Raw genomic sequence first — 27,209 nt, forward strand, 5'->3', positions numbered from 1 at the left:
ATACAGTGGCCCAGCCCGGGGCCACTCTGCGAGCCCATATCCGGAAAACTAAAAGCAGCAACCGATGGAGGTGCGGTTGCTGTTCGTCGAACTGACGAAGATCTGCCGCCAACGAAGATGACGAAGAGACCATCTCAACGACACAATAACGACACGCCACCGTCCCGACGAAGTCAGGAAGCCAAGACTACACCGACGAAAGATGACTTCAGGACGCGACGTTCCAACTTCAGTTCAACACGACGCAGCTGTGATCCGACGCCAAAGCTAACTGTAACGCAAGACGAAGAACCACCGACCTCGACGCGCTTCTCGACGGCCACGCAGTTACCGCCTTAGTGGACAAAGGGGCCAATTACTCCGTAATGAGTGGACACATCGCCGCCCAGTTGAATAAAGTTAAAACTGCATGCGAAGGCCCTCAAATTTGAACCACTGGAGGACACCTCATTACGCCAACTGGAATCTGCACGGCAAAAATTACCGTTCATGACCAGACTTACCCTGCCACCTTCGTTATCCTCCAACAGTGTTCACGAGACGTCATTCTCGGCATGGACTTCCTGAACCAACACGGCGCAATCATAGACTTGAAGTCAAAATCAATAATGCTGTGGGAAGATCAAGTGATACCGCCGGAGAGCTCTCGTAGTCACCATGCCTTAAGCGTGCTCGAAAGTCAAGTCAGCATCCCGCCTCGCTCCAGCATTGTCATTTCCGTTGGCAGCGAAACACCTGCCGACGTAGAAGGCATCATCGAGGGTGACCAACGTCTACTGCTAGACAGTGAAATTTGCATCGCAAGAGGGATCGCTCGACTGCACGGTGGGAAAACTGAAGTGTTGCTGACAAACTTCAGCCAAGAGTTCAAGCACATCAACAAGGGCACGACGATCACGTACACCGAGGAAATTCTGGAAACCAGTAATGCGTTTGTCCTCTCGGATTCCGCCCTATCTACCCCGACAACCATGGTTCCCGAACTAGACAACGACATTAATCCAAGTTTCCCCATGATTAAGCAACAACAGCTCAGAAGTCTGCTCCGACAATACAAAGGCTGCTTTTCGACGTCATCGAGGATTCGACAAACACTAGTCGCAAAGCATCGCATAATCACCGAGGAGTACACTTGACCACTCCGCCAGAGCCCTTACAGAGTCTCGCCGCGAGAACATGAAGCTATAAGAGAACAAGTCGACGAAATGCTGCGTGACGACATCATCCAGCCGTCGAAAAGCCCGTGGGCATCCCCTGTTGTCTTGCTGAAGAAAAAGGATGAACTTTACGTTTCTGCGTCGATTATCGTCGACTGAAGAAGATCACAAAGAAGGATGGATACCCCCTACCAAGGATAGATGACGCATTAGATGGGCTCTGAAACGCAAAATACTTCTCGTCGATGGATCGCAAGTCCGGCTACTGGCAAATAGAAGTCGATGAGAGAGATCGCGAAAAGACTGCCTTCATCACGCCAGATGGCCTCTGCGACTTCAAGGTCATGCCATTCGGACTGTGCTCGGCACCTGCAACATTCCAGTGCGTCATGGACACGGTGTTAGCAGGATTGAAGTGACAGACCTGTCTTGTTTACTTGGATGACGTCGTCATCTTTGCCGGAAATTTCGACGATCACCCTAGGTGGCTTCCAACTGTACTAGAGGCCATCAAGTCATCAGGGCTCACTCTGAAGCCAGAAAAGTGCCGCTTCGCTTATGATGAGCTTCTGTTCCTAGGCCACGTCATCAGCAAGTCTGGGGTCCGCCCCAACCCACAGAAGACAGCTGCCATCGCAAAGTTCCCGCAGCCCATCGACAAGAAGGCAGTGCGTAGATTCCTTGGGATGTGTGCCTACTACAAGCGCTTATGTCAAGGACTTTTCACGCATTGCTGAGCCGCTAACGCAGCTAACTAAATGTGACATCGAGTTCAAGTGGAAAACACCGCAGGCCGACGCATTTCAAGAACTCAAACGACGCATGCAGTCGCCGCCCGTACTTGCGCACTTCGACGAGGACGCTGATAGCGAAATCCACACTGACGCCAGTAGCCTAGGCCTCGGTGCCGCCCTAGTCCAGAGAAAAGATGGACATGAACACGTGATAGCTTACGCTAGCCGGTCGTTGTCAAAAGCGGAAGGCAATTGTTCTACGACCAAAAAGGAATGCCTTGCCATCGTTTGGGCTACAGCGAAATTTCACCCTTACCTATATGGCAGGCCATTCAAAGTCGTCAGCGACCATCACGCCTTGTGTTGGCTAGCGAATTTAAAGGATCCTTCATGACAGCTGGTGCGGTGGAGCCTAAGATTGCAAAAATATGATATCACTGTAACCTATAAGTCCGGACGAAAACACTCTGATGCCGATTGCCGCTGCAAGATGACGAAAATGACGCCTTCCTTGGCATTTTAAGCGCGGAAGACTTCGCTGAACAGCAGCGAGCAGAGCCAGAGTTGAAAAACCTCATAGAGTGTTTGGAAGGGCACACTGACGTTGTCCCTAGGACATTTAAGCGAGAATTATCTTCGTTCTCGCTTCAAAACAACCTTCTTGTAAAGAAGAACTTCTCAGCAGTGCATGCCAACTACCTTCTTGTTGTCCCGTCAGGACTGCGTCCAGAAGTATTGCACGCCCTACATGACGATCCGACCGCTGGACACCTCGGATTTTCCCGGACGCTATCGAGGATACAGGAAAGGTATTATTGGCTGCGCCTAACCACCGACGTCGCCCATTATGTCAGAACATGCTGAGACTGTCAGCGACGCAAGACACCATTGACAAGGCCAGCGGGATACTACAGCCAATCAAGCCTCCTCGCCGACCATTCCAGCAGATCGGGATGGCCTTGTTGGAACCCTTTCCGACGTCAGCAACCAGAAATAACTGGATCGTCGTGGCGACGGACTACCTCACCCGCTTCGCTGAAACTAACGCATTGCCGAAAGGTAGCGCAGCCAAAGTGGCGGAATTCTTTGTTCGAAAACATCCTGCTGCGACATGGCATCCCAGAAGTCCTCATCACCGACAGAGGAACGGCCTTTACAGCGAAGCTCATCCAAGCCATTCTGCAATACAGTCAGACAAGGCACAGGAGGACAACGGCCTACCACCCACAGACGAATGGTCTTACGGAGCATCTGAATAAGACCCTCGCCGACATGCTAGCAATGTACGTCGACGTCGAACAGAAGACTTGGGATGCTGTCCTGCCGTACGTAACATTCGCTTACAACACGGCGGTGCAAGAAACACCACAGATCACGCCGTTTAAGCTGGTTTACGTCAGGAACCTGACGACGACGCTCGACGACATGCTGCCGCACGTCACTGACGAAGAGAATCTTGACGTCGCTACCTATCTCCAGCGCGCCGAAGAAGCCTGGCAGCTCGCCCGCCTATGGATCAAGAACCAGCAGCGCACCAACAGCCGACACTATAACCTCCGACAACTCTTCGTCGAGTACCAGCCCGGCGACCCTGTTTGGGTATGGACCCCGATACGCCGACAAGGACTGAGTGAGAAACTATTGCAACGCTATTTCAGACCCTACAAGGTCATCCGACGTATTGGCGTACTGGATTATGAGGTCGTGCCAGACAGCATTTCGCATTCACAGCGCCGCCGCGCACGATCTGAAGTGGTCCACGTGGTGCGTCTTAAACCCTTTTACGGACGCTGATGAACTTTCTTTTATTACTTTCGTTTGTTTGCAGCATCGGGTCGATGCTTTTTAAGAGGGGGTATTGACACATGTAATTGTTTGTCTTTGTCGGGCGACACGTTTCACTGCCTAACAAATGTTATCACGCAGCGCATGACGTGTTTGCATGTATCGGAAGTTTTTGGAATGTTATCGATGCTTCCATCCGCTGCCTGTGACCGAACCTTGTGTAATCTGATCGCAAGTGTGCGCGGCGCGAATAATGTAGAACTTTGTAGAAGGCACGCGGGTCCCAGCGATTACTCTGGAACATTCAACGACTGATGTATAAAAGCGGACACGCTTGAGCCTCTGATCAGATTTTGGACGATCGCCAACCATGTTCGCCGCTATCATTGTGCTATAAGTGTAGCCTGTTTTTGTGGGCACAGGTTCGCCCAATAAAAGTTAGTTTTGTCTTTCACAGTATTGCTACTGTGTCCTTTAACGTCACCACCACGTGACAATATTGTTTAGGTGTAGCTGATGTACAAGTCTATTTACAATATATTTACACGTAGACCAACGGTGGGAAATATGGAGACGCTATATCAAGCGGGCACACTGCGTCTCATTCCTCCTCAGTGCAGCCACACTGTGGCGGCTGTTCCGTATCATCACCCCTGGCGATAGAAGCACCGTTCCAGTGCTTAATCTACACATCTGAGGTGAAAGGTGTGCGGTATGGTTTTAGTCTTGCCACGTGAACGATGTCACTTGCAGTTGACGACGACGCTGAGAGGTCGGCGGGGGTGATTTCATACGTGACATCGGTCACTTGTTGCACCACACGGTATGGGCCAGTGTAGCGTGACAGCAGCTTTTTGGAAAGGCCCACATGTCAAATAGGTGACCAGAGAAGCACCAGAGAACCCGGAGAAAAGTGAGTGTCGCGATGGTGGCAATCATAGAGGCGTCTCTGATGCTCCTGTGAGGCCTTGAGACGGGTGAGGGCGAGCTGGCGTGTGTGGTCGGCGTGTGCGATCGCATCGCGGGGGCATTCAGTGGCGGAACGTGTGGCCGAGGGCAGCAAAGTGTCCAAGGGCAACGCGGGTTCTCGCCCATATAGGAGATAGAATGGTGAATAGCCGGTGGTGTCGGGGCGCGATGAATTATATGCGAACGTCACATATGGTGAGTGAAGATCCCAGTCGTGGTGGTCAGTCACAACATACTTCGAAAGCATGTTGGTGATGGTACGATTGAGGCGCTCTGTGAAGCCATTGGTCTGTGGGTGGTAGGACGTGCTGAACTTGTGCTTTGTCAAGCAGGAGCGGAGGATGTCCTCGACGACTGCCGAGAGAAAGCTGCAGCCACACTCAGTGAGTAATTGGCGCGGAGCACCATGCACTAAAATGATGTCGCAGAGAAGAAAGTCAGCAACGTCAGTAGCACAACTTGTCGGGAGGGCTCTGGTGATTGCGTACCGCGTAGCATAATCAGTAGCGACAGCGTCCCATTTATTTCCAGAGCCTGAGAGAGGAAATGGTCCAAGAAGGTCTAGACCAACACGGAAAAAGGGTTCGGGTGAGATGTCGATCGGCTGAAGACAAACAGCTGGAAGGGTGGAGGGCTTCTTCCGGTGCTGACAGGGCTCACAAGCGGCAACGTGGTGCCACACGGAGCGGGTCAGACCCGGCCAAAAGAATCGACAGTGTACATGGTCCTACGTGCGCGAGATGCCCAAGTGTCCAGCCAAGGGAGCGTCGTGAAGTTGGTGGAGGACAGTCGAACGCAGGTGTGATGGAATGACGAGCAGAAGCTCAAGGCCGTGGGGATCGAAGTTGCGGCGGTATAATGACCCCTCCTTGAGGAGAAACATCCGGAGAGAGGCGTCGCCAGGCGTTGACTCCAGACGGTCAATGAGGGCTCGCAATGAAGGATCATGGCGTTGCTCGTTGCCGATTTGAAGCAACTGGGACACAGAGAAAATGCAAGTGATGGCGTCCGCATCACCTGGTTCGTCAACGAGGTAGCGGGACAAACAATCGGCATCCTGGTGCAAGCGTCCCGTCTTATACACCACGGAGAAGATATATTCTTGCAGGCATAACGCCCAGTGAGCAAGTCATACCATGGGGTCCTTGAGCGAGGATAGCCAGCAGAGAGCGTGGTGATCAGTGATCACACAAAATGGGCGTCCACACAAGTATGGACGAAACTTCGCAACAGCCCACACAAGAGCGAGGCATTTGCGCTCTGTGATTGAATAATTGCACTCGGCGGGTGATAGAAGTCGGCTGGCATAGGCTATAACGCGATCATGTCCACGCTGGCGTTGTACTAACACTGCTCCTATGCCGTGACCACAGGCATCAGTTCGAATTTCCGTTGAGGCAGACAGGTCAAAGTGGGCCAGAATTGGAGGCATGGTAAGGAGAGTAGTGAGCTGCAAAAAAGATGCGGCATGGTCAGGTCACCAAGAAAAAGGGGCGTCTTTCTTCAAGAGGTTGGTAAGGGGACGTGCAATGGTCGCAAAATCTTCCACAAACCGTTGGAAATAAGAGCACAGCACTAAGAAACTATGAACATCCTTGGCAGACTTCGGAACAGGAAAGTTCGTAACGGCACGAATTAAGTCTAGATCAGGTCACACACCTCTGGCATCCACGAGATGTCCAAGGACGGTGATTTGGTGGCAAGCGAAGTGACATTTTGACGAGTTCAACTGGAGACCGGCACGGTGGAACACGTCAAGAATCGCTGAAAGACGGTCTTAATGCGTGTCGAATGTGCGCGAATAAACGATGACGTCGTCCAGATAGCACAAACAGGTGGACACTTGAACCCCTGAAGCAAAGAGTCCATCATTCGTTCGAAAGTGGCGGGCGCGTTACAGAGACCGAAAGGCATTACCTTGAACTGATAAAGGCTGTCAGGGGTAATAAATGCAGTCTTCTCTCGGTCCATGTCGTCGATGGATATTTGCCATCAGCCAGACCGTAGAAAAATAGGTGGCACCGTACAGGCAGTCTAGAACGTCATCAATACGTGGCAAAGGGTACACATCCTTTTTTGCGATTTTGTTCAGGTGGCGATACTCTACATAAAAGCGCTACATTCCATTTTCTTTTTGACAACTACAACGGGAGATGCCCAGGGACTACAGGAAGGCTCGATGATGTCCTTTTCAAGCATCTTTTTTACTTCCTGTTGGATAATAGCTCGTACCGACGCAGAAACGCAATATGGACGTCGGTGATTAGGGTTTGCATCGCCAGTATTTATGCGATGGGCCCAATGAACGTTTCACCTAAGGGTCGATTATCAAAGTAAAAAATGTCTCAATAGCCTTCAAGAACGTGGCAAAGGGCTTCAGCTTGAGCAGGTGTAAGGTCAGGAGAAACCATCTTCTCAATGTCGACGTCAGTACCGTGCGATGACGTCACGGTATGGGCTGAGCTGTAACGATCTTCCACTGTTAGTGACTCGACCTCATCATCCTGCAAAGTGCTAATTATAGCCAATGAGATCCCCTGAGACATTCTGCACGGTTAGCACGAAATTGACAAGGGGAAGGCAGGCGCAGTTGCCAGTAATTGTCAGCACAGTGTGCGGCACGCTAACACATGTGTATGTATAATGGCCGGAATTGGTGCGACCACGTAATTGCCGTCACATACAGCTTGTGAGGACGTGTGTCACAGAGCGAGGCGGTAGGCGAATAAAATCCATGCAGCTCAAATGGCTTGGAGGCAAGAAGGGCCGGCAAGAAGAGGCAAGTCAAGGCAGAGTGAGCCGGCCTAACAGTCAATGAGGGCAGAATGACTGGCAAGGAAATCCAGACCGAGAATGAGTTCGTGAGGGCAATGCTCGATGACGGTGAAGAGGACGACGGTGTGTCTCTCAGTAATCGTGAGTCGGCCAGAGCACATGCCAACAATAGCGACAGTCCCTCCATCTTGTACAACTCGGTTCGGTACAACTTGTAAAACTTGGTTCGGGGCAGGCATCAGAACTTTCTTGAGCCGACGGCAAAGAGCAGCACTCATAATGGACACACGCGCCCCGGTGTCAATCAACGCGCACACAGGTACATTGTCGACGAAAACGTCCAAAAGATTCTTGTTCGTGGGTAAGGTGAAGCGAGGATTTCGTGCAAATTTTCTCATTGCAGCTTCACCTCCAGAAGCTGCACTGTCTAGTTTTCCGGTCGGGGGTGCGGTGAGTAGGTCGGAGAAGGAGCACGGCATGAGGGGGGTGAACGAGATTGACGGCGGGAGGGAAAAGGCGAGCGGGAGTAGCGGGGTCGTGTCAAAGGTGTTGCAGGGTCCGATGATGGGGCGGGCATAGAAGGAGCGACGAAAAAGGACGTGCTAGATGGACGAGGGTGGTAATCAGGAGAATAGCGCATCAGAGAAGTCCAGCGGCTCTGGCAGTGGCGAGCAACACGTCCAATGTGTCGGCAGTTAAAACAGACCGGCTTGTCATCCACGGTTCGTCATTCGGAGGGATTGCGCTGTCCATAAGAGGAGTAAGAAGAGCAGGGTGGGGACGTGCGTGGAGAAAGAGGTTCCGAGCACACCGAACGAATAGATTGCAGACCTACGTTAGACAACTTTTGATGGACGATGGCCTGGATCAAGGAGATTGTCACCGGAGAATGATCAGGTGACGGGAATGAAGGGGCCACCGGTTGCACTGCTTCGATCTCACGACGAATGATGCGGGTCAAGTTGTCACATCGCAACGGCTGGTGGAAGAGGTTGTCACAAAACAACGTAGCAGCTGCGTTGGGAAGTCGTGTGATGTGCTGGTATACCCGGCGGCTTTTAGCATGCTCGAGACGGCGGCACTCCTTGAGGATCGTATCGATGCTGCTGACGTTCGTAAACACCAGTAAATTGAAGGCGTCATCAGCAATGTCTTTGAGGACGTGATTAACCTTATCGTCCTCAGACATGTTCAGGTCAGCCTTGGCACAAAGGGCCAAGACGTCGAGAATGTAGGACACGCAAGACTCGGTCGACCTCCGTCATGTGTGGCAAGGGCTTTTTTGGAATTGACTTGGCGACCGAACGGATTGCCAAAAAGGTCGCGGAGCTTCTCTTTGAAGAGATCCCAGCTCGAAATCTCCTCTTCGTGAGTCTGGAACCATGCCAGTGGAGCTCCTCGAGGTAGAAAAGAATGTTGCCAAGCATAATAGTCGGATCCCGCCTGTGACTGGTGCTGACACGTTCGTATAAGCAGAGCCAGTCGTCAACATCAGGACTGCCGACACCGTTGAAAACATCAGGATCCCGAGGGGGGGCAACGGCAACGTAGGTCGGGGCTGCAGGAGGAACGTGACTGTAGCGTCACGTTCACATTATGTTAATCCACAAAGCTGGCATTGGTGTACGCGGCGCCTTCCGGGTGGGTTGTGTGAAAGGCCCAACTTACAGAAGATCTGCTTGACCGAGACACACAGTGGATGCAGTGTGGATGCAGGATGCAGGACACAGGACACAGGATGCAGGAGACACAGTGGATGCTTGCGCAGATGAAGTGCCGCTAGCAGGAGCCAAACTTACACTGTCGCCGTTGCGACAGCTGCGGAGCTCCATGACGGGTACGGGGGATGTCCGCCTCCACCAAATTAATGTTACGTGTAGCTGATGTACAAGTCTATTTACAATATATTTACACGTAGACCAACGGTGGCAAATAGGGCAACGCTGTATCAAACGGGCACATGTCGTCTTCTCCCTCCTCAGTGCAGCCACACGGTGGCGGCTGTTCTGTATCAATATTAGAAGTGTACTTAAAAGGTGACTCACTCTCTTCTGCTATTGACACGTGCTGTGCACGTATTACAGTACTTACTGAAACATGGCTTCCAGCCCACGTGCACGACTTCGAAATTTTTCAGGACGCAAATCATTTTGCAGTGACCGTTGAGATCGAACTGAGCGTCGAGAAGGTGGTGTTCTTCTGGGTATATCATCCGGTATTCCATCTTCTTGCATTCATGTACAAATTAATCCCAAAATCATATGGGCCGCACTAACTCTTGACCACATAAAAGTAATCTTCAGGGTATGTTATCGTTCTCCGTCATCTACAGCTACATTCCTTGACGAACTTCATGACAAGATTAACACCATTCACACGTTTTCCTTCGTCCCCGTTGTTTCTGCTTGATGATTTCAACTATCCAAAAATATCATGAAATACACAGCCACCAAGTTTATTGCCATTTTCGACCGAGGCAAGCAGTTTCTTAATTCGTGCTCCGTTGTTTCACTCTCGCAGCTCATGACTGAACCAACTAGAATATCACCTAACTCAGCGAACGTATTAGATTTAATCTTGACTTCAAGCCCCGGCCTTGCCTCTCTGGTAACACATCTACCATGTATCAGTGATCATGTGCTGCTCACCTTTACTCTTTCTGCACCTTCTGTTTAAACTAGCAAAATGAAGAAAACCATACACAACTACAAGAGAGCTAATTTTGACGCCATAAATAACAAGCTAGCTGAATTTATTGCAGTCTTTCTTCACGGTTTTAATGACCGTTCTGTCCAATCTAACTGGAACATGTTTGCGGCCGAAGTCGAACGCGTAACAGTAAAATACATTCCTGTCCGCACAATAACTTCTAGTCCCCATGCACCCATTGTATAATAGCCATATTTGACGTTTATCAAACAGGAAAAAAATGCCCTTATCGACTAGCCAATCAGTCACCGAGTGAATCACGCTGGGAAAAATATACAACTGCTTCTGATGAATACGTAAATGCATTGAAGGTTGCCAAGGTTAATTTCCAAACTAATGTCCTTCCATCATTGCTAAGCACCAATGTATCCAAATTCTGGCGCTAATTAAACCTTCGACTGACAATAGCATCGCATTGAATGATCCTTCCTGTGAACCTGTCCCTGCTCACTCCTATGCTTCGGTTTCAAATACAGGGTTCAACAAAATCTTCTCGCCACTATCTAGCTCCCATTTACCTTTTATGAGTCAGTATAATCACTCAGTCGTGGATCCCATCGTCATTGATACACCTGGTGTTGCGCGACTCATCGACAATTTAAAATATCAGACTTCCCCAGGTTACGATACTATAAGTACTAAATTTTTGAAGAATACATCTACTTGCAGTTCCGTCATATTAACCAAACTTTTTGGACAATCAGTGGACGCATCTACTTTGCCATACAATGGGAAATTGGGAAGGTGTTTCCCATCCACAAATCAGGTGTTAAATCTTCTCCTGCTAGTTATAGACCAATACCTCTCACGAGCATCTGTTCCAAATGCTGGAGCACATCATTTATAGTCATCTGGTTAATTTTCTCGAAACTAATTCATTTTTCACTTCAGTGCAGCATGGTTTCCGGAGAACATATTCGGGCGAAACATAGCTCATCTTGTTTACGCACAAGTTACAATGCATTTTACACCAATCCTCATTTGCCTACTCCATTTTCCTAGATTTCTCTAAAGCATTTAAAGGGAAGCTGAAAGGCTTTCCAGAAAAGATGAGTGAACATCTGTACATAATGGTTTTCAACCCTCCGAATTCGAATATCGTATCAAAATTGAGTGAAAGAAAGCGCAAATATATTTTATTTCGAGGAAAAGCGCAGCAGCTCGCGCGTCTCGTTTCCGCCTGTGATTGGTCGGGCGCCTCGTGACATCAACTCTAGTAACCGACCGCTGCCGCTACACATGAAGCGCGGTGCCAGGTAGTTTGGTGCTGTTTTTCTGAGACGGTAATGGAAAATTTAGAGAGACTGCGTTTTTCTGAGGAGTTCGGCGTTACTCCCTACATGTATGAGCCGATTGCGAAGAGCCGGCCTCTCGAAGAGGGAAACAATGCTGGTGCGAGCAGTGCTTTCGACGCGAACGAAAGCAAAGTCTTGGGATCTCCTCGTGTTGGAAATGCTCGTTGGTGAGTATGTTTTTTGCAAAGCGATCTAGTGATCTCGCCGATCTTTCGCCGATCTAGTGAGCTCGTTTCCGGTCAAACAACTGTAGTGTTGTGTTCCTGCATGCCTCCTCGTGGAACGTAAGCGGGAATGCGATCGTTGGCATTTGTGCGCTGTCCAAAGCTGTCGGCAATCTACAAAGACGGTTTAAACGCGTGAAAAGCTTCCCGGTTCATGCAGTACGTGTAGTGACCTTCATCTGTTGACTACCACGTTGACTACCACTCACGTTGATTACCACTCACGTTGACTACCACGCACGTTGACTACCACTCTACATACACGCAGACGCACCAACAAAGGAATGCAGGGTCGATCGAAGCAGATTACGATGGCACGCACGCAGAAACAAGCGCGGTCAGGCACGGTCGCGGACGCTTCGAAGGAACAAAACACTAGAGTTGACGTCACAACACCGCGGTTTCCGGTCTCCGCTCGCATCATCAGCGTCAGCAGCAGCGCGCGGCATTCGACGGGGGGCGGAGCTACAGCGCAATTTTAACCGACGATTACGTCGCTCCTAATTGAAAAAAAAAACCCACAATTTTACCTACATGCTTTATACGGTTCCCGCATCCGTATATGAGCGTCTTATTGAATTCGCAAACTCTTCAGCTTCCCTTTAATAAGCTATGTCACAAGCTATTACTATACAAACTAAGCCTTCTTAATCTTGACTGTAACCTCTTAAAATGGATAGAATGTTTTCTACCAATCATTTTCAGTTCGTCAGTGCTAACAACCATAACTCTGCCTTCACTACAGTGGGCTCAGGTGTACCACAAGGTTCTGTACTAGGTCCTTTCGAAATATGCTCAAATATTCATTTTTTTGCCAATGATTACGCTGTTTTTCACAAAGTAAGTAACTCCGATGACATAACTCCACTGCAGGCCGATCTAAACATTATTGCTAACTGGTGTAAGAAATGGCTAATGGAACTTAATATTAACCAATTCAAAGTAATAATATCCCGAGCGGCTCATGCCTTACCTAAGTATTACCTGGATAACATTGCCCTTGAATCTGTTGACAAATATAAGTACCTTGGAGTCCATATTACGATTAACCTGTCATGGGCTGTTCATACTAATTACATAATTAACAATGCCAACTGGACGTTAGGTTATTTGCGCCGAAATTTTCATACCGCTCTGCCAACTTTAAAACTACTGCTGCATACAACACTAATACACTCGAAATTAGAATATGCATAGGCTGTTTGGGATTCATGCCAAGTTAACCTAATTAATTCTCTTGAACTTGTTCAAAATGTTTCGTTGCGTTTCACTCTATCTATATATAATAGAACTGCAAGCTTAAGCACTATGAAAAGTAACCTCAACTTACCGCCATTAGCTTCTCGGCGAAAAATATCCTGTCTCGCTCTGTTTCATAAATTATACTATCACCCTGTGCTACGAAATGATTTAATTACGCCACCAAGGTATGTTTCTCATCGCATTATCATTCTCTCAGAGAAGGGTTTGTATCGTGCCACACCAAAGTCTTTTTCAGTCATTTCTTTCGCGAACATCTCGGGAATGGAACCACCTTCCTCCAGACATCGTTACTATTACTGATAACAATGCCTTTAAACTAGCACTAGCTAATATTGTAGAAGTAGCAGCTATTTTGTCCTCACGGAACATTATTACTGTCTAGTTTTCCTAACTTGACTTTCACTTTGTTCGTGTTCATTTCACTTGCACCTTAGGTAACATTGTAAAATATCAGCAATGATTATTTCTTCTTTTTATGGTAACATACTGCATTCTTGTAACCTTTTGAAACTGTTCATACCACTCCCCTCTGCAATTCCCCCTGGCCTTGAGGGTACTACAAATAAATAAATAAATGCATAAATAAAATAAAAGATGACATGTTCAAGGTGTTCGCCCACAACACGAAAGCTTGCATACCTAACATTTGTACATCCTTACCTTGAATTAACACCTTGCATGTAGCCACCTCCCCCCCATCAAACATATCTAATTCCAGTTACTCAAATTTCATTTAACTTCCCATAGCATGCCTCGTAGTGACTACAGCAAACAGCACTATAGTGTTAGTGACTTATCACTTCCATCAGCACAGTCACACCCAGTCACTGTGCTTCTCTCCAGCAGAAAGTCTTTTACTGCCATCCAACTTCTCTGCTGCCACTTGCTTATTCCCATCCACTGAAGTTTGCAGCGTCTATTTGGCCAGAAAAAGGCCATTACAGTCAACGTCTCATTTTTCGGACTCCCAAGGGGACACGAAAACGTCCAAGAAATCGGGCAGTCAAAAAAAAAAAAAGACGAAAATGAATGCATGCCTTCTACTGTCTCCAAGGGCTCAAATCACAGGTACACCCAGAATAGCTCTGAAAGCCTGCCAGTACACTTTTAAGGTGTATAGAAAGCGGGTGCACGCGTCTTTCATTAATACAGTGTCCCGTGATAGAGGCCACCTCGCATTCGTGGTATGCTTCACCGTATAACAGTGTTGTATTGTGGCGAGCTGACTTTTGGGAACCGGTATTACACAATGCTTGACGCTTGTTGTGTTTTCCGAGCTTTGAAGCCATTTGCAAGGATGATAAAAGCAAAATTAGTGCCATTGCTGGCAGCAGCAAATATTTTCAATGAAAAACACCATATTGAAGAGCAGGGAGCTTGGTAGCGAATGTCGAAGCAGCTAGGCTTAACATGGACGCGGTGGCTGCGGCTGCCAGCGAATCGGCATGCGGGAGCGTTGGCTCGTTAAAGATGGCGGCGCCAGTGGCTTTGATTATTGCCGTTTCGGACCTACAATCACGGTAGAAAGGCCGGAAAATTGGACGGCGAAGGGTTTCAGCGTCCGAAATTTCAGACGTTCTTATAGACTGACTTTATACGGTGCACGTGGCGGTGCCACGAAGGAGTCTTATTTATCGAGCATGTCCAAAAATCGGTCGTTGACTGCACTTCATTGGCACAGCCTTGTACCACAACATAATGAATATGAGTTCCATGTAACTTTGCTGACACATCTAATTGTGCCTCTTAAGAAGAAACTACTACAGATTGTGTTCTTGTAGTTATCGCTTGTTCCTTAATTCTAATGCCTAATTTAAATTAATTTTGTGTGTGTAATATCATTCTGTGTGTAATATCCTTGCGTATGTAATATCAGGTAGCATTCTGTTTCTTCATATTGCATATTACTTTGGTTGACAATTATTGTAAAAACAATATTGCCTGTAGTCACATTTAATTCAATTAGGTTCTGCTCAAATAATTATGTAGTGGTATATTTTAGAGTGGTGTATACATCAGTATTGTCCACTTTAAATCTTCTTTCTTTTTAGTGCTGAGTTAGAGTTGCAAATTTCATAATTTGAGTTTTTGTCAATGTTGCAATTTTCAACAATTTTTTTACCAATTCGATGGCTTGAAATCCAAAATCCACTTTTGAACAAGGCAAGTTGCTTTGTAAGTTCGGTGCAGTGGTTGCCAAGAAAAATGATTTCTTCATTCTCATGTCTTTGGACAGGAGCCCTTGAGCTAAAGCGTCTTCCTATTTAGGCCAATTGGGAAAATGTACAGACGAGTGAAGAGAAAATGAAAGGACACACACATTTTTCTTGTCGTCTTTTTCTACTGGCACGATGTTTAACCTCAGCCACTCCACTTTCCACCACGGTTTGACCAGAACATTTGATCCAAAAGTCAAGTACAATTCAAGCATGCCGAAGACCAAAATTTAAGGAAAGGGGAAAAAACGTTATTCGTATACATACATTGTGTGGGAGTTCGGATGAATGTGCCCGGTACTGGCTAGCTAAGGTCTAAGGAGACACGTAGCTCGTCCCCACTCTGCAGCACGAGCAAAGGGGTGCCACAGCAGGTTTGCTGACTCACCAGTAAGGTGCAGAGACAACTCCAGCCATGGTGCAAACCACAGGGTTTTTATTCCCTGTTATGTACAAAAGGCTCATACAATACAGGGTCACGGCACTAGGGTGGCAGTCGCAGACTATAGGTCAAAGCGCACAAGAAGTTCACTCAGCCACACAGGCTCTTCCAAGCTAGGATCACCACACAAAGGGGGCTGCCTTGCTTAGAGGGGCATGTGACCAAGTGAGTCCACACGTTCAAAAGCGAAGAGCGCCGATGGTGCATCTGCTAGATGCAGGTGTCCGTGCACCTCGGATGCTGAAGGAGAGAAATGCCGAAGAGAGGGAGACAGGGGCTCGCTCTTCGGGCACTGTTGGTACACAAAGCACACGGCGTAATGCGAGCTGCATGTGCAAGCAGCAGGCTCTGTGTCACGCCAGCACCAGCAGCCATGGGAAATGTATGCCATCCAAAATAAGGTTGATATGGCATGTCTCCAGTGATTACGAGGGCAAATAACCCAAGCCACACGTGTACCAAGGACGGGGGTCCAAAGAGATCCCCACAACTGAAAAATAGTAGAATCTTTTGCTTAGCTGCAATTTCTTGCAGCTCAGCAGCTGCTAAGTTGGACCCATGCTTCAAGCTCTTCAGGCCACTTTTCTAAGTTGACTTTTCCAACTGTATCCTTTTTATATATACATATATCAACACAACAAAATGGTGGCGCGGCATGGCCATTTGATCTGCCTTTGTCCTGCTCCACATTGACAAGGGTGATTTAAACAAGCCTGTCGTTGGTGGCTGTGGGCACACCACATTGCAATTGCTTACCAACACTTTCCAATAAAAATATCAATGATTGTGTCCCAATAGACAGTGTCCATGGCATTGCCCCGATGCGAAGTTTGTGACTCTGAATGTTCAAAAGTTGCAACCCAACCCCTGTTTTCAAGGAATTCAAGGGCATTTATTTTAAAGGAGATTTAAGGGCCCTCGATATTCCATTTTTATATTCAAGGGTTTTCAAGGATTTCAAGGTGGTGTACAAATCATGATTTCCACATTTGCCTACAGCTATGAGCAAATATCTCATGCTGCTGCTTTTGGCGTTATCAGGGTTGGCTATGAATGTAAGGCCACTAAGAGAACAACACTCAATGAAACCAAGCAAGTAAAGAGGAAAATGAAGTGCATTTCTTAATTTAGCTGTGGCAGCTATTTTATATCTCAGTTACAATCAGTCACGTCTGCTGGGAGAGGGGATCAAAAGTGTAATTATTGCAAACTTTATCCAGTGCTTGACCAAGTGAGCAGCTATGGCAGTGGCTAACCATCCTTCTACGGCACAGGCAGCTGCATATTTTCTTCATTACCTTACCTAAAGTTTATACTATACAAACAAAGATGCTTTAACATTTTGTCTATGACACTGAATTATAGCACTTGTAGCACTTCCTGGGCCATTGCTGCTACAACAAAACTTATGCAGAACACAACTGTGTCAGAAGAAAGAATGAAGGATCAGCAATCTCGGAAGCATGCCAGCCTACCTCTTCACAAATCTTTGTGTCTGGAAGGCAGCAAGTCTGGGCAGCACCATGTGCAGGGCATGCTGGATGTACGAATTTCGCAGGGCACGTTGCCTTAAAACCCTCTCACATATCTGAAAGTGGCAACATAAACAGTATGAGATAGAACAATAAACGACAGGCGTTGTGAGCAATGAATTTTGCAGGACAAGTTGTAAAATACTGTAAAAGACGGTACCAAGTTTTGTGCAAAGACATAAACCTAAATGAGAAGCCACATGTTGCCGTCATTATTATATTGTAGCAGCAGCAGAACTAGTGTCACATGAATAAAACAGCAGATGCTCGCATCCTCACGAGTGCAGGTGCTGTGCTTGGCAAGCGCCAGCACGGTCTAGCATTTGGCAGGTCAAACAAAGCCTGAAACATCGCTGATGTGTCCTGTCTGCTCTCTTTAGAGGCCTGTTGAGACCTACGGGTCTGCACTGTCGCCTGTCATCAGTTTGGCGAAACAAGACGTGATCCAGAAGAGACATTTCTGTGACACCGACCACCATGCACCACCGATGCTACGAATTTTCCAGGCACCCGAGCTACACGGTGAGCACTCCTGTACGACCGTTGTCGTCCGCCTACTGCAGTACTGGGACCAGCAGCTCTCAGGGTGGTTCCTTCAGGCTGAATCCCAAGTCGCTGGCATCCAAGTCGCCGGTGTTTGGTGCTGTTTCAGTGCTTTCACCCACTGCCATCGACGAAGCTAAACACCCCGCTGTCTGCCACCACCTATGACGGCCTCAAGGCAACCTTCTTGCAGCACGCAGCAGCTTCCCAGCGTTCTCATATCGAGCAGCTTTTGTCAGGTGAAGAACACAGGGACCGCCACTTTATCCAACTTCTTCATCGCATGAGACAGCTGCTCGGAGACAATGCAAGATCCATTGATGCTGCCCTCTTGTGCAAATTGTTCCTGCAACGGCTCCTAGCTAATGTGCAGATGGTCCTGGCGACAGCTTCCACTATGTATTTGAATGGACAATTTGATCACGCAGCGTACCACTGCTTGCTCTTTGCCAGAACAATTTCCACTCGACTCCCTGCGTGACTGCCTCGAGCGCATCGTCTGTGCAGCTGAACACCATCATAGAAGTAATTCCAGCAGATCCTGACACCCAGACATGATTCGTGCAACCTCACTGGTGTTTGCTTCTATATCACCATGTTGCAAATGACGCTCGCCACAGCTTTCCCCTTTCGGCATGGCAGGGAAAGAAGTCGGTCGACCTCTAGTGGCGATAAGTGGTCCAGCCCAACTTGCATGTCACCTTTTCTACATAATGAACAGAGTCTCAGCACAGCAGTTTCTCGTTGACACAGGAGCTGATGTAAGCATAATTCCTACTCATTGCTCTAACTGCAAAGCGGCACCTCTGTTGTTTTTGCTAGCTGATAATGGCACCAGGATTCCAGTGTTCTCCGCATGCTCCGGTATGCTAAATCTTGACCTTCGCCGAGCGTACTGCCAGATTTTTTGTGGTTGTGGACGTCTCACATCCACTTATTGGAGCAGAATTCCTGCACAATTACAGCCTTGTTGATGTAAAGAGGCACCTTCTCATCAACTTCATTACAAAGCTGACTATTCACGGCGTTCCCACGTCAACCATATAACCGATCGCACCCACATCTGCCATGGTGGAAGTGCCATTTGCTGACCTGCTCTGCTAGTTTCGCAGCTTGATGGGACTGCCAGATTGGACGCAACCGGTACAACATGAAATATGCCACTACATCATCACATCTGGCCCTTCAGTCCCTTTCCATCCCCTTAGCTCATTTCCGGAAAAACTCAAGATCGCTAGTGCACAGTTTGAACACATGCTGGCCTTCAGCATCCTGCGCAGTTCCTCCAGTAATAGGGCATCACTACATCACATGGTGCCAAGAAGACTGGGGACTGGCGCCCACGTGGTGATTACTAGGCACTAAATAACATAACAGTTCCTAATCGCTACCCACTCCCAAACATTCAAGACTTCAAGGTAGCGCTACACGGCACGAAAATATTTCCTGAGATCATTCTCATTCACTCCTATCACCAGCTATCTGTCACTGAGGAGGACATCCCCAAGACTGGCATCACCCCACTATTTGGTCTTTGTGAATTTCTACGGATGCCCTTTTGCCTATGGAACGCTGGCCAACCTTTTCAACGTTTCATTGATTCATTCAACCTGAGGCCTGCCTTTTAGTTTTTGCATACATTGACAACCTCCTTGTAGCAAGTTTTTCCATTCAAGAACATCAACAACTTGCGGTTATTGTTTTCTCGCCTTGCCATTCGACGAGTTGTTATCAACGCCACCAAGAGTCAATTCGGTCATCCAGGTTTCGAGTTCCATGGACATTTGGTTGACGCCAATGGCATTCGCCCACTGCCGTCCAAGATTCACGCCATCGAAAATTTTTCGTGGCTGACCACGGTTACCAAGCTTCAGCAGTTCCTTGGGTTTGTAAATTACTGCTAACATATTGTTCACGACTGTGCCTTAATTGTGGCTCCTCTAGACGCCCTGCTTTGGCTACAATGTAACCAGATGCTTCAGCGGACTGATGAGGCTGCTGAAGCTTTCACAAGTGTCAAGACTGCGCACGCCACCACCATGCTGCTCAGACACTGAAAACGTGAAGCACCAACTGCCATCATGACCGATGCCTCTAACACCACTGCCAGAGCTGTCCAGCAGCAGCTAATCAGCAGTGCATGGCGCCCATTCACTTTCTTCTCCATAAAGCTGAAACCTGCGCAGACACGCTACAGCATGTTTGGTCATGAGTTACTCGCTCTTTATGTCGCTGCGTGCCATTTTTCATTATTTCCTGAATGGCTACCCATTTACAGTCTTTACAGACCACAAGCTCCTCGGGCACGCCATGAACCGCTCCATGTCCTGTTACACACCAGGAGAGAACCGTCACCTTTCCTACACCTCGGAATTCACAACCACATTCCGTCGTCTAAAGAGCACTGACAACATTTAAGTCGATGTCCCGAGTCATGTCAATGTAGTTTCCAGCCCCCTGGAAGATCCTTTAGTTATTAACGTCAACCTATTTGCTAGGCACAAGCATGACAACATTGAACTTTGTACCCTACAGAGTTCGTCAACCACCCTGCGATTAGAGGACGCCATTTGGACTCCCGGTAGTATACCGCTTGCCTGGAACACTTCTACTGTTAAACCTCAGTTGTTCCCTTCAACATCACTTCGCCGCAACTGAGGCAGTCCAAAATCTGTCGCATTCTGGTATTTGTACAATGCAGAAACTTCTTTTCAGTTGCTCTTGTGTGAAGAGGTAGCTGCCATAGCCATGGTTTATTTAGGCTGGCCAGCCATGGTGCAGTGGGATCTCGGAAGTGGCCGACACCGCGGCCACTCAGGTCGAGAGCACTAGCGCGTTCTATTCTTGCGCTACTTGCACGTGAGCCCATCTTCTTCCCCTGCTTTAGAGGCCATAGCTGCACTGCTACAGGGCCCCCCTCCTAGTGCAAAGCGTGATTTAAACAAAGTCCAATGGTAAAGTCAAGGCAAAGTGTGCAGATGGTGTCGTCATTGGTAGTATCAGGTTCACGCAATCCAAAAAAGTCATACCAGGCGGCACCGGCAACGTAGGTTGTGAGCGAGGCGCAGCCACAGTGATACCGTAGTGCGAAAGTGCAACCTGCGACAGGCTGTCATAGATGCCTGGGCCTGTAGAAGTCACGAGCTCCAAAAGTAGATCGTCTGGCAGCTCAGGACTTGCGTGGAGAGAGCGCATTGGTCGCTCATATTGTTGATGTATAAGTGATTCTCAAGCTGAAGAAACCAAATGGCAGAGCTTCTCCCGCAAAACTTCGGTAGGCCATGCATTTGAGGAACGTGTGTGCACAGAACATCAGAAGGCTCGCGCTTGCAGTGAAATCTCGAATGCCGACAGCATCATGGTTGCGGTGGTCGCTGAAGGCACCATGAAGGTTGTGGTTGTGGCATTGCCGTGCCTGAAAAGGTGAAATTTGCGCTTAGTGGAGCCGGTGGGAGAGCCTCTAAATGGGTGATGAGTGAGGTTCCCCCAAATGGAAACACTCGCATTTAGTCCAGTGAATTCCTTAGAAAGAGTCGTCGTGCAGCTGCCTTTGAGCTGGGAAGGAGGCTCACGGATCAAGTAGAGGTTTGATGCTGGGGCCAGCACGTGCTGACGATCGGCAAGGGTGGACGCAGGCAATGTGGGCTGACAAGACACAGAATGATGCGACGTTTCAAATGGCGTGAGCTGGTGTGAGTAAACGCTCGAGGTGACGTAGTAAGCAAAGATGGTTGCCCGCAAGTCCGTGTAGATGTCAGCACCGGGGAATGACAGCCGGAGCCTGGAACGCAGCTGGAGCACAGAAGCTTGTTGAGAAGGGAATGGCTGTCCAGCTGGATGAAGCACATGTCCGGCATGTCAATGTAGAATTCCCGGACACCCTACAACTACGAGACGTCTGGCAGACGGTGTGAGGCCCCGTCACTACTTGCCTTGGTAGAGTCTGTGCGCTGACGTTTGCATGGCTGGGCTCAGTCGTCCAGTGTAACCAATTTGTGGGAACCCTGGGTTTAGTCGTCCGGGTCACCAATTTGTGGGAGGCGATGCGAGGAAATAGCCGCCACAGCCACGGTTCATTTAGGCCAGCCACCTATGGTTCAGCGGGATCTCTGGAGCCACTGACACCGCGGCCGCACAGGTCGAGCGCACTAGCGTATTCTATTCTTGTGCTACCTGCACGTGAGCCCATCTTCTTCTTCACCTGCTTTGGAGGCGATAGTCACGCTGCTATACTGTGTATGGCCCCAGATAAACACACAGTGGATTCGCTGCTGCTTGCCATGTCAACACTCCAAGATTCAGCGCTACCCCATACCTCCTTCAACGTTTTTTCTTTCACAGGATGCCAATTTTGACTCAGTGGACATAGACCTCGTCGGCCTTCTTCCATCTTCAAAGGGCTGCTGTTACATACTTACATGCATTGACTGCTACACACAATGACCACTCTACACCCAACATCTTGGCATCCACAGTTGCAGCAGCCTTTGTGTCCACATGGATTAGCCAGTTCGACTGCCAACAACAATTGTTACAGATTGTGGTCGGCAGTTTGATTCTGCACTTTTCCAAGAGCTGCTAAAGCTTCTTGGAACAACATGTTTCCACATGACGGCTTACCACCTGCAGCACAACGGACTTGTTGAGCGTTTTTAGTGCCACCTCAAGTCCTCACGGATGGCACATGGATCACCTGAGAAGTGGGTGCTATAAATTCCTGTCGTTTTGCTTGGCATTAGAGCCACATTCAAGAGCGACCTGGGTCACTTCTGTGCCGAGTTAGTCTACGGCAACCAGCTATGACTTCAGTGCAATTTCTTTGCAACCGGCAACAAAACTCCTATGCCATCAGCTGTGGATCATGTTTCCAACCTACAAGCTTTTTTGCAACTAACTTCACTAGTGTCTACATGTTTGCAATAAAAAATAGCTTCATACGTTTCACCTGCACTCAGCTTTGCTATCCACGTCTTAGTGTTCAACTGTGCTGTGCGAAAGCCGTTGCAATCACCGTACTCCAGCCCATATCCTGTTGGGCGCGTCCAACTACCTTCGTCATGAGTATCAACGGCCAACCAGACACAATTGTGCTCGAAAGTCTCAAGCCCACCTACATTGAGGCAACCTTGCTGCCCACTCCACCACTGTGCGACGTCACTCTATTGCCTTTCTCCAGAACACTGTCCCAGGTGACATCTGCTACATCCTGTGTACCCTGGAATCCGCATCGCTCGTCAGAGTCTCCTCCTCTCTAGGGGGGGGGAGCCCTCTGTAGCAGTAGCAGCATTGGCATCGCATGAATAAAATAGCAGACGCCCACATAATCATAAGCGCGAGTGCAGTGCTTGGCACACACCAGCACTGGCTAGTGTTGTGCAGATTAAACCAAGCCTGAAAAATTGCTGATATTTCCTGTCTGCTCTCTTCCAAAACCTGTCGAGACCTACAAGTCCACACCTTTGCTCGTTGCCACAACATATTATACATATACTGGTTGCCCCAACTAAATGTTGCCAAGAGAAAAAATGGCACAGAGTTTTATGTTAATGATCATCAGTTATGTTGATGAACATTGTTCATCAACAAAGTGCATTTTAGCAGTTCATTTAAGCAACACCAGCCCTCACTACTAATTGCAGTCAAGTAACTGCATCACATGAGAACAAACATGAGGCACAGGGCAGAGACTTGCAAACAATTTTTTGATGAGAAACACACATGCTTTATACACAATTCAGTCATAAATCAACCGAAAATCCATGCAACATGAAAACTTCATTATCTCTTGAAACCTATCACAAAAACAAACATGCATGAGCGGGCATTGACGAGAAAGATATTCAGGAACAATGGTATGAACAGAAAAAAAGTAGTTAACTTACAATACTTCAGTTATGTGCCTTGTAAACAGAACTCTTATGTTTTATTTTTCTCTCTCTCTCTCCCCCTCCCTCTTTCTCTTTTACTACAGGTCAGTGCATGTCCTTTCTCTCGTGAGTCACAGTAAAAATGGTGCTGCACTTCTCCTGTAAAACAATATTTGTAGTTATCAGCTCTACTATCTGAGACAAACTGAGCGACCGTTTGACTGGACCGTGTGAGATGCTGCAGCATACTCTGGATTAATTAAAACACCTAGATTGCCCAAAGAGGCATGGAAACTTTAGCACGTAATCATTTTTGCATTCTGCAGACACTAGTATGCATGTATGCTACCAGAACACTGGCAAAAGCATCACACACCTGGTCAAACTTTTCGTCAAGCAGACGCTTGCAGGTGTTGCTCTCGTGTGTGGGTACCAGACGGTGACTGTGGTGGTGGAGCCTGTGGCCTCCGTGAAGCTGGTATGAGGGCCCCGAATGTATGGGCACAATGGAGGCCGGCTGGAAACCCTGTGCTCGATGATAGCGCAGCAGCGCAGCTCTTGCACCACCCCGTGGCCGGTGTTCCTGCATCTGCTGCAGGGCCCGTAGAGAGCGTGTTAACGAACTGCCTGAACTCTGTGTCCTGTGTGCTTCGTGCCTCGCTTGCTGGGAGGTGACCTCCTCCAGTTCCTGTCTGACTCTCTCTCCCTCAATGTTGCTGCACTTCAGAAGCTCACTGATGACCAGCAGAGAGCCATGGACACGATCCTCTCTGTTTACACCCTTCTCCCTCGCACCACCCAGTGCCTCTTCAAAGCCATTCTCAGCTTCTTCGTAACACTTGGAGTACCAGGGAGGATTTTGGGTGTCCTTTGTCTCGCGCTGTGCTGTCACCATGAGCGCAGCCCTAAGAGCTAACACTGCACCTTCCCGGATCATGGGCTTGGGGTCACGTACACCATTGAAGATGCAGTCGAAAATCGGCTGGATGTTTTGGAAAAAGAAGGTAGGTGTGGAGATGGCAAGTTCCTGAAGAATCAACACAGCCGCATGCCGCTTGCCCTCATGGCGCTCTTCACAAAGCCACTCAATGGCACGCTTTATGACAAAGTCATCATATTCAGCCGTAAAGCTGCTGCCGACAGTTGTCAGACGACCTATGGCATACGCAGCAAGCTCAGTAACTGTTGTGTCATTAGATGGCAACAGGTTGCGAAGGTAGTTTGCAAAACGACTGATTCTTGATCCAGTGTTGCCAGAATCCACTTCCAGGAGATTCACTGTGGTAAGGCAAAAACCAGTGCAAATTGGATCAATGCACAGAATGTTTTATAATAACGCTGTTTGTAACATGCTAGGCCAAGAACACAAAGTAAGCAAATGAGAAAATGATGACAAGAGCTACTAATGTAATGGTGCACCTAATTGGTTTTTGTTAATAGAGACCTTTAGCGTGTCCGCTATTCCGGCAAACCGGGGCGGTTTGGGTGGACTACCGGATGGTCAGGGGTGTAAACGTGAGTGGCTGGAGTGGTGCAGCCGCCTGGTATTGTAGAGCTCAATCAGACAAACACAGAGCTAAAATTGCAGTAACCTACTTTATTCTGCTTCGCTGCTGGTGCAAATCTTTGGCAGCGGCGTAATTGTGTTCACAATTACGCCACTGTCGAAAACTTATGCCCCAGCTAAGAAGAATATAGTAATTATCTCTGTGTTTAGGTGGTTGAGCTTTGCACCACCAGCTGGCGCCACCAATCTGGCCGTTCACATTTACGCCCCCGACCATCCGGTAATCCGCCCAAACTGCCCCGGTTTGCCCGAATAGCGGACACGCTAAAAGTCTCTAATGTCACTCTCTGCACATCAATATAATTTGTGCCATATGTATAAGGATGAAATGATTAAGTGATCTCTTGGTATGGAAGTTGGCCGAACAGTGCGAATGTAAAGCAATTAGGCAATGTTACTACAAAAGCAGAAAATACCTCCGGTGTTTCACATTAATACAGGTATTTGTCATGTACTCAGTGAGAAACACCTTCAATGAAGCGCTAAACACGAAATTGAAATGCGCAAATATTCGTCACATTATGCTAGAGTAATTACACAATAAACTATGTAATTGCAATGTAATATGTGGTGTCTTAAACAGGAACAAGTTGAACAGATCATCATTAGAGGAACTTGAGCACTAGAATGTACCTATTGCCAAAATTCCTCCTTTCTTTTCGTTCACGTCGGAGCTCGACACCATCTCAAAAATGTGATGATGGAACTCTTCCATGAACGCCGAAACGTCCTCTGAGCCCATCTCCCGCAGTTCGGTGGTGACGTAATGGTGCAGCTCACTGGCGGTCTTGAACCGCACATCTTCGCTGCGGCTTTTCAGTCCAACGACGAACTGGTTCACGTGGGCGATCATGATAGCCTTTATCAGGGCATCTGCAAACGGGGGATGACACAAAGAAAACAAGTTAACGTTCAAGAAAAACAAAGATCTTGGAAAATTTCATTCAAAACAAAGCCGTATGAATCGCAATCATATGAGAGAATTATCGGTCGAACATTATCAGAGCTACCAGCTGACGACCTGTGAAGAGAGAGCTCAAAGTTGAAACGATTAAGCCGACGCGTAATCTGGCGGGCGGACTAACAGCACACACAATGACATTCGTTAGCGAGTCGATCACGAAGAAGCGTTGCTAGTGGCGCGCACGAAAATATTGCTCGATAAGAGTACAACCAATCAGCTATACAATCGGTTGTTCAAAGAGTTGCAGGTGAAGTATTACAACTCCAGGCTAGAGAAACACTGGTTTCGCTTTCAACGTGCAACGCACAGACCCACGAGTACAATGCATCGATAACATTAACGCCGATGACCACAACCACAACATACTTACGGTGGGAACAGAAATCAAACGGCACACCAACAAATGAGGCAGGTACACTTGCACGAAGCGCTCACATTGTGCTCGAGACTCATTATAAACTTTGAAGAAAAATAAAACCACCAAACTTTCACCGTTTTTGCTATCAACCTCGGTACGACTATAGCTGGACTATAGCGTACTAGAGTAGGGATAGTGGGCAGATGTGGAGGCGCAGGCAATGCGCGCGCGTGAAGCAGAAAATCCGGAAAATCTCTGCGGCCGCAAGGCGGCGCTATGGAGCCTTTCATCTTAGAGTCACTGGAAAAAATTTCAATTTTTTCCCATTTTTTCCAGTGACTATTTCATCTGGGACCCGTGCCACTGCCGCGCTCGCGCGTTGGCCGTCGCCTGTGTTCGTGTTGTTCTGTGTTTTGTGCGCGCATTTTTTACTTCGTGTGCAGTTTTTTCTCTGACCGATGAGGTGACACGACGAAGCCTTGTCAGAAGAACTACTGCTTCGCTCCCGGTTTTCAGAAGTGGGTATAGCGGCGTGAACGCACCGAAGTTGTTTGGTGTAACCGAGGACGTCGAAAGGCGCTGTGTTTGGAATCGGAGCATTCACCGTGCTGATAAGCCCCTGGAGCTGACTGACGCTGTGTGTAAGCTACAGTTGGAAGAAAGGTACGTATTTCGAGACTATGTTCACGTCATTGATGGAAAGGCAGTGCGGATACCACGTGGAAACTCCTCGCTTTCACCGGACGCAGTACCGACCATTCTACCGAATGTTCCGAAGTACCTGTCGAAGGTGCCGGCACGCGAAAGAC

At 48.1% G+C, this 27,209-nt stretch overlaps 1 protein-coding gene across 3 annotated transcripts in view; it reads right to left on the reverse strand.

The window, feature by feature from the left end:
* The window catches only part of mTor (serine/threonine-protein kinase Tor), a 388,261-nt gene extending 361,680 nt beyond the window's left edge, over positions 1-26,581 (reverse strand). For 2 of the 3 annotated variants that reach the window (XM_072287059.1, XM_072287057.1), the window contains exons 1-4: positions 26,413-26,578; positions 25,712-25,951; positions 23,888-24,789; positions 17,045-17,157 (exon numbers count right to left, since the gene is read on the reverse strand). In XM_072287059.1, the coding sequence (XP_072143160.1) occupies positions 17,045-17,157; positions 23,888-24,789; positions 25,712-25,931 (1,235 nt within the window). In that variant the 5' untranslated portion in view covers positions 25,932-25,951; positions 26,413-26,578. Of the gene's footprint in view, positions 1-17,044; positions 17,158-23,887; positions 24,790-25,711; positions 25,952-26,412 lie in introns of all 3 variants that reach the window. The other variant, XM_072287058.1, reaches the window with a different exon arrangement.
* Between the last annotated feature and the right edge of the window lie 628 nt (positions 26,582-27,209).

This window comes from Dermacentor andersoni, chromosome 3 (genome assembly GCF_023375885.2).
Source record: "Dermacentor andersoni chromosome 3, qqDerAnde1_hic_scaffold, whole genome shotgun sequence".
NCBI classification, from domain to species: domain Eukaryota; kingdom Metazoa; phylum Arthropoda; class Arachnida; order Ixodida; family Ixodidae; genus Dermacentor; species Dermacentor andersoni.